This window comes from Pygoscelis adeliae, unplaced genomic scaffold (assembly GCF_000699105.1).
Source record: "Pygoscelis adeliae isolate BGI_AS28 unplaced genomic scaffold, ASM69910v1 Scaffold220, whole genome shotgun sequence".
NCBI classification, from domain to species: Eukaryota; Metazoa; Chordata; class Aves; order Sphenisciformes; family Spheniscidae; genus Pygoscelis; species Pygoscelis adeliae.
The window spans coordinates 910292-918897 of record NW_008824049.1 but is presented as its reverse complement, the minus strand read 5'-3'; the positions used below and the strand labels follow the sequence as shown (position 1 = coordinate 918897).

Below are 8606 nucleotides of genomic sequence, written 5' to 3'. Positions count from 1 at the left end.
GCATAGCCTGTTCTTTTATTCAGTTGTGGGTTTTTTTTTTTCCTTTTCTTCACAGCCTGGACGTTAATCCCTGTACCATTTCCCACAATGAACATGTGGTCTGAACTTGGGCATGTTTTAAGTAAATGCAGTGGGAGTCAATAATTGCGAGTTGTTGTCTACATAGAGCTCCTAGACAAGAAAGTCACCCAATATTTTTCATACACCAAACTCATGACACTCAGTATACACATTATGTCTCATTTACATATCATTTATCCATACTTACTTGAAGACTGTGGTATCACAAACACATTAAAAAAAATATTTCTGCTTCAGTATCTCTTTGATCAGAAAAAAATGGTAACTTCCATACACAGGATTTATTGTATCTTTTAAGTGAGGTGGTTCTAGCACAGTTCTGATCCTACAAAAAACCAGTGCTAGAGTATAGTACACATTTTGAAAAAAGCCCTGATATGTGGGGGCGAACAGTCCTCCGGCAGTTTTGGGATACCATCCAGCATTTTTAGATTTGGCAAACTGGAGAATACACTTAAAGAGAGAAAAGAAAAATAGAAATTGAGATAAATAATCTTGGGAAATGTTGAGAACAAGAGACACTGATAAAAAACAAATAGTGGATTCAAACATATCCAAAATAGATTTGTATTGTCGAAAATCTTGATATGTCGTTTGTTGCAGAATTTATCTGATACAGAGCTAATTAATAATTTTCAGGTTTCACAGTACTGCAGAAGTTTTATATCCTAGACTCAATAAAGCACTACAAGCATCTGCATTTTTAATAGAGTAGAACCAAACCAGTTGTCTAATGCAAAAGAGAGGACACAGTGTTAGCCTAGACTGAATTTCCTAGACTGCTGAAAAGCAAAGACTCAGACTGCAAGAAGTGCAACCCAACTTTTGACCTTCTGTGACAGAGAAACCAGGCTCTCTGCAAAGCTTTTTGCACTTCTGTTTCTCCCAAAGAAAAGAAGTCCCCGTTTTGTGGGCACGATGCCAAACCGAAATGAATGGCTCTACCTCCTAATAAACTGTCCCTTTTAAACAGCACATCAGTGTCTCTAACTTCAGTCATGAAGACTGCCGTTTTCCTCTTCAGAAGAGTTTGATGGAGCCGTAGGCCCCCCTAAGCATCACAGAGGGTGTTAATCCACATGCTATGGTATTTGCTCCTGTGCCTTTTGAGGTGGGCGTGGAGTCCGCTGCTCAATCTCGGCATGTAACTCAGGGCTTTACCTATGCTTGAAAATGATTCATTCTGTCTTCCAACACTGGCAGTGAAAGTAATACCAGAGTTATCTATATGTAATTGCCTTAAGAACTGGTAGGATTGGGAGCAGAAACATAATTAGTAGTTGTTAAAAAAATGCTTTTCAGCTTTTCTTCTCCTGAACCTTTTGAAATGTAAATAAAATGAGAAATCCATTATTTTAAATTTACTTTTTAACTTTCACTTTGATATCTACCTATCTACCTTTAGAAAGCATAAGCGTCACCACCACACTGTCAAAGGGATGCTTACTAGACTGAATGAAAAAGCCTACTGGAAACTCAGAAAGGTTTTCATTAAACACTTTCTTCTAAACTTCTCTTTTTTTTCCCCCTCCTGGGAAGAGAAGACTTCTTAGGCACATGCTGTGAGGTTTATCTCAAAAATATCAACGATGCCTTCTGTTGATGCCTGACTTGACTCTGTGTTTGTAGTGGTGAAAAACACACAACCATGCAGATTTCTGAAGAGTTCAGAAGGAACATGCTTCATTCCCCTTTCTGACCTGTGTGCAATTTTTTTCCTGGCAACAGGGTTTTGGAGTCAAAGCAACTGGGGAAGAACAGAATAGGGGTGCGAGTGTCAAAACATGCATGAGACTTAGAATAAATTGTCTTCCCCTGAATTCTCTACTCTATCTTGGATTTGAATTTTCATTTCCAGTGTCCAGGGCAGCTCTGTTAAGTGTACACTACACTGCACTGCCTGCAACATATACCTACACCGAGTGGGGTGTTCAAGGCAGCGCAACTTCCACAGTGCTGCCACAGAGAGAGGAGAGAATCCAGAAAAATCAAATGAAGGTAACTCAGTTTTCTCTTGCTTTAGCTCCCATCTTTCAACACATCCTTCTGATTCCATCTCTGACATGTAATGCAATTTAGACTCCTTTCAGAATACACGAGGGATGCAATGAGACTGAAGAGAGTTTGAGTAATAAGTAGTTTCTATGAATAAAAGGGAATCTAATTTATCTGCCCTAGTCACTGTCTCTAAACTTGATCCATGGACTTAGTTCCATTCAAGAACTGCTAGTCATGTGATTACAAAGCCTCCTAGGCTGTTTCTGAATATTTTGTGGGTATTCTCAGATACTGGCTCACCAGCCCATGTTCCTGGAGCATTTATGATAGTTGAGACTATGGGAAAACAAAAAGTTTGCTCGGGAGAGTTCGTTGTATTGGAGATCCTATTCCTTTTGAACTCTCTTACAATCATTTCTTTGTATTGTTCAACTTCTGTTTGCTATGAGATGGTAAGACTTACAGTTGTCTGTATCTTTCTTGAAATTCACAGGGATTCCTCTTGAGTATAAGGGATTCAAGTGGAGTATGTCTGAAGTCTGATATTCCACTTAGTGTCATAATGTTATTTTCAGCGAGTGATAAGTGCTGAATCTGAGGTATCTTTGGCAGCTGTTTGAAGGATGTAAAGTGGTTTTTATTGACATTTAGTTCTCTGCATCTGTAAAGTATAAAGCATATAACATCACTGATCACATCTGTAATATTATATACCTGTAAGCCAACACAGGGATGGCTCTTCACGTAGTCGAAGTCACGGCAACTTAGAGCTTCCAATGAGAGATACAAGAATTTGATTCCTCGAGACCTGCTTTCACGCTAATTTTACATTTGTGTTATTTTTGCCTAGCCGTGGACTGCAAGATCAGATCCCTACACTTTATACTCTCAGCTTTCTTTATATTGTACAATGGATACATCATTATTGTTGTTCTCAATATTACAACTTTCCACATACCTAGACATACGACAACATCGTAGGAATAGATGGATTGTAAAAATATAGTTGTCATGGTCACACCTGGCCTCTCTGTTTGGGTTATGTTCCACCACCTCTTCATGTACATTCCTTCAGTTTTCAACAACTTTCCCTTTTAGCAAAAATATCACTGAACGTGATGAGACATGAATTATCCACCAGGAATAAAGGAGACATCACCTGACCTCCTTACTGAGTATTTTCAACTTGGGAATGACATGAACTCAGAATAGCAATATACTGATGGCTTCTCAATATAATACTGCCCAAAATATCATAATTTGGCCGTTCTCAAGAGTCTGCTCCAGCTATTACTTAGGTAAATAATAGTTTTGATTTCTCTGATATTGCATAAAAATAGAAACAGGACATTTTGTCTACCTTGGCAACCTTAGGGCACTTAGGTCTGTCAAAGAATTGTCCACCAACCAAAGTTTTTCCACCCGAATTAACCTTTGGAGAATCCTTTTGAAGTTTTCCAGCTGGTAAAGATCACCCAGGTCCTGAAATGAAAGGTTCAACTCCTGGGAAGGGAAAAATAAGAGAAATCACCGTTTTTTTTTCCCCCTCGCTTTCTAATAACTATATCATTAAATCTCTTCAATGTCAGAACTAGTTAAAAGGTGAATCTGTTTTATTATGCTGTTCTTATACCAATTTGTGGTGCCAACTGCCAAATTCACCTTAGAATCATGGTGACGCTCTGCATAATTCCTTGAAAGTAAAGAAGAAAGAAACCATCATCTCTTGAGCGTGTGAATCTTACTGCCCAGCCCCTTCTTCCTCTTGAGTGAGCATGCCTGTGTGTATGCTCTGGGTGGAGAGAGCAGGACTAAGTGATTGTGGCTTATTGGTTTGGCCTCTAAATAAACCTGGAAAAAAAAATGCCCAGTGTTCATGCATAGGGAGAAGCATGATCCAGAGCACCGGATCTCAGTGTTAGATGAAGTTACTACCTGATCTTAGAGAGGTTATAACTTACTGCTGATCAGAACCAGCAGTAACATAGTACCTCCAGCCAAAAGAACTGCTCAGGCTGATATGAGGAGAGAGTGGAAGAGCTGAAATTAAACTGCTCCATTCTCTAACCATTCATTTAGCATCAGGCACTAAGCAGGCAAAGAACGTCACTAGTTCTTATATGCCCAAGCACAAATGAAGTCCTGTCACAACGCAGGAGTTTACTCTTTGCACAGGGTCAGAACCCAAATTATGATATATTCCAGTGTTTCTTCCAGCTTGTAAAAACCTTCTGGTTTACAATGTCATGGTGCCAACTTGAGCTTTAAAACTGCCAACTGCAAGGAGCAGCTGGCACATTATTATTTGGCTTATTTACTACTACAGTACAAAGAGTTAATGAGAAAGTTTTACAGCACTGTTTTCCCAGTTCTCTTGCAGTTTCTTTTGCCACTTCTCTGTGTCAGTTACTTGTTTTCTTTTTTTCAAAGTATGTTCTTCTCCTCTGAAAAATAGTTCCTCTTCTGAGGGCCCTGGTCGGAAAAAAAGATTTGCAATAGTGGATGTGATATAGAACTGGCACTTAGTTACTTGCTGAAAGATTATATATATGGCTGGGAAGATATCTGAAATGAAGAAATATATATAATATTATAGGTGTGTAGGTTTCCATGCTTTCAAGATGTAAATTAGCATGAAGATTTTTCTACCATTTCTGGGCTCATAATTCAGCAAGCAATCTAAGGTCATGATCATTTAGTACATGGTTAGTAAATGACATTTCTTCTACAGCTCAGAATAAAAGCTTTTTCTAAATGGTTGAGCATAAGCATCTGAGTTCTAAAATACTGTTTCTATATATTCTTTCACATGCTATGAGTTTATATAGTGGTTATGTACTTATACTTTAACTGTCCTGAGCAAGGCATATGTTTGTAACTTCCAGTCCACTGACAACAACTGCAACTGAGATTAATAGCCATACTCAAAACCTCATTTGTATTAAGAACGACACATGGGGAAGATTTAAAGTCAATGGGTCTACTGAAATGCTTGAAGCTATGCACATCTTCAAATTCCTAACTAAAGCAAGGACAGTGTGGAATTTTTCCATTGTTTAGTCCCAAACATGCAAACAGTGGATTTTAAAATCCACCTTTCATTCCTCATTCTTGAGTGTGTCTATAGATTGTAATTGGGCCAATTCAGTCTTAAAATAAAATATATGTGCCACTGTATGCAGAACTGGATTTCACTCTCATCTTCTTGTTTGGCATGTTGCTATTGCATTCTGAACAATATTTAAATGTTAATGAAGTTTTGAGAGAAGTAATCAACACCACATTAATACTAAAAATTTTCAAATTATGGTTCTGGCTTTTGTTTCCCATTTTGAAAATTACAAAGGGTATTTTCCTAGTGATTAAAAAAAGTAAACATGTACAATATGCGATGAAATCCTGCCCCTTTTCAAAACAATGGCAAGCTCTATGATTTAAGCTCATAACATTTAAGGACATACTCTTTGAGTAAATAGAGTTAAGGCTTAAATGTGAATATGGCTTTTTGATCTTCACCTTCTCTCACTCTGGGGCAATGAAGCTGATTTCCTCGAACATCATGTTCTTCTATGTCACACCAGCCGAGATACTTGAAGGAATCAGAAGGAAGCTTAAAAAAAAACAAAATAAAGATATAAAAGTTTCAGTTCAGGTTTTTCAGTTTCTGGCATTGTGTTTTCTCATATTTCTGGCCTTATTACAGTAGAAATAGTATTCATACATGTTTACAACGTCTTCTGCCTTAATACCATCTGGTGAATAGCAAAATGATGTGAGGATATGATGGCATCCATTTGTGTATGCATATGCATGTAAACACATTTCTGGACAAGCTTTCATACAATATATCCTGAATGCAACTGAGGCACCAAATCTAAATACAGAAAATCTGCCGCTGCAGTTGAGAATATGAGGTTTCTACCCATTTTCCTTTTCCACTAAAACATGTTCTACAATTTCCAGGGCTTCAGCCTCCCAGGAGGGAGCAAGGAACAAAGTCTCTAACTCTGCCTGTAGCGTTTGGAGTAAGTGTGATTTGTGTCATGCCCAACAGACACAGCACCATGATAGCCTACAGTGGGGAAACCTCTCAGTGCAATGCAGCTTGATTATTTGCTCAAAATTCCAGCATTTCTTTCACTGGAAGCCATGATGGTGGAGTTGAAGGGGAAGGAGAGATGGAGCATGCACCTCTGACTCGTCCCCTCCAGTTAGAGCTGAGCTATATGCACATCCCGAAGCTGCTAAATGCTGTGGGGATTCATAGTTCAGGTGTAAACAGCCCCTTCTGGTTTACTTCTGTGAATTGGCTGAGATATTGGAGAGAGATATTGTCACAGAATATCTGTACTGTCGCCTTTCATAGCACTCCTGGTTATGACATTTTATAGCAAATGTACGCAGCCTCTTCAGGATTTATTATATACTTGCCCATTGCATCCAGTTCTGTGCACAGTGCTCAAAGGCTTCCTGGGCCACTGAGTCAAATCCCTTGCCACTGCTGACACCACATCATATAATCTTATTTATAATCATCTGATCTAGCTTTGGAAGATAAAAGGAGGCAAAACATAATCGGCTTCAAAGCTGAGGAAGAGAGTTCAGCCTTTGTCAGTGTCTCTTCTATAAACTTGTAATCAGACTGATAAACCAAACACTTACTGGGGAAGGTAGCCCAGAATCGCAGTTCTGCCTGATGAATCCTCTGTCTTGTGATAAAACCAGGGGAATAGTGTGTGTATCGCTTAGGGCAGAGCAGCAGGATGAATAGGATTTACAGAATTTTTGATTGCTTGTGGTCAGACCTGAGGAACTAGAGAGGAGATGTTAAACAAGTAATCGGTTCTGTTCAGAGAAATGCAAACTATTTTATAATAGCAGAAAATACAGAGCAGCAAGGGGTAGGACTTACCACCAGACAATAGCCACATGATCCTGAGGTCAAACCATAGGTAGGACAATCCTTTCCAGTCCCTTAATGGGACCTCTCACCTAAGTACCGTTTATTTACAACATACGAGGCTTTCACAGATATGTCCAAACATTAGAAAGAGGAACTTACTGGCAGTTTGTTAGAAAAACTCAATCGTGGACAAACTGAAGAACTGAACTTGTTCAATAGCATGATATGTCTCCTTCTGTCCTGTATAGCCCTGCTTTTATGGATCCAGGTTTTGCAAAAAGATACCTCAACTGCATATTTATTTTAATCCCTTGAGTATGTTTTAGCAGAATATCAAGGCCCCAAAGAAGAGTTGAGCTTTGTTCAACAGAGTCTTGAAGTCTTGTGCTCCTGTGCTTTGCTAGTTCATTGCCTAAGAACACATTCAAAAGTACATTTTATATACCCCAAATAATGCAACTTCTCCAATTGTGCTTCAGACAGATTGAATAATTTGCAGACTGGCAGCTGCAATTTAGAAATTTACCATGGAACACTTCAAAAAAAGTTTTAACTTAGTAAGTGTGTGCATACAGCACTATAATTTGACTTTTACAGTACAAGCTTGGTGAGAGCTTGCCAGAAAGTATCAGCTGTCAGTAAGCATCATTAAAACAATTATAGTCAGGAGCAGAAATGGAGAATAAAAATGCAGCTTTAAAATGGTCTAGTGAGGATGGTAATGAAAGTTTCATATTGAGTGTAACAGACAAGCTAAATAGAACATCGGTTAAAACTTACGATTACAGATTATTGGCAAATAATCATGAAGAGACGTATTTGTTGACCTTACTAAGATTATTTTGCCTTTTTTAAACATCATCAAAACCCAATATTACATCTTTGCTGGCTTTTGCCTAAAAGTGCATACAGACTGCACAGAACAGTACTGACATATGGAACTACTCCTCCCTTCATGCTTTATGCTTTTTTTTTTAATGGGATCAAACCAGCCACAATAAACCGTAGATGACTTAAAGGAAGCTGAGCAAGCTCACCATTTCTGAAAATAACAGCTATTTACATAAGTATTTTTAGAGGTCATCTTGAGGCAAACAGGCCATTTTCATGTGTATGTGCTGCTACAGATCAGCAGGCATTCACACACAGAGCAACCCTGTGAAAAGAGGAAAAACATTTGGTCAATATTAAAAAAAAAAAGAGAAAAAAAAAAAGTGCTGGGAACTCTTGCTTAGCCCTATCTTGGTATTTGTTTTGCTTCTGCTTCCTTGTATATTAAATGAGGTTGTACCAGAGAAATATGTAGAAATTCTTTTATATTTAAGAAAAAGATCTATTATTATTCTCAGTTTTGGAAGCAATTTGTTAGGATGCATTCAAATGACTATTTATAACTGCAAGACTTTTGAAAACCTACCTTCCTCTCAGCTAGATGCTACCTCCTCTGCTGAGACATGAATATACACTCCTAGTCCCTTGAAACGTGGGATAAAACATTTTAGCTGTACCATTTAACATCATATCTATACTGATCTTTTGGCAGAAACCCACTCACAAAATTCTGTATTGGTGATAGAAAATAAAACATAAAGTTCCAGAATCAATATGTGATAGATAAGACTTC

At 38.2% G+C, this 8606-nt stretch overlaps 1 protein-coding gene across 1 annotated transcript in view; it reads right to left on the bottom strand.

Annotated features, from left to right (window-relative positions):
* Nucleotides 1-355: 355 nt before the first annotated feature.
* The window catches only part of LOC103924972, a 22013-nt gene continuing 13762 nt past the window's right edge, over nt 356-8606 (bottom strand). The window contains exons 2-8 of the mRNA XM_009333594.1: nt 7268-7394; nt 6742-6823; nt 5596-5689; nt 4433-4551; nt 3440-3582; nt 2543-2740; nt 356-534 (exon numbers count right to left, since the gene is read on the bottom strand). Coding sequence (XP_009331869.1) covers nt 423-534; nt 2543-2740; nt 3440-3582; nt 4433-4551; nt 5596-5689; nt 6742-6823; nt 7268-7394 — 875 coding nt within the window. The 3' untranslated portion in view covers nt 356-422. The remainder of the gene's footprint in view (nt 535-2542; nt 2741-3439; nt 3583-4432; nt 4552-5595; nt 5690-6741; nt 6824-7267; nt 7395-8606) is intronic.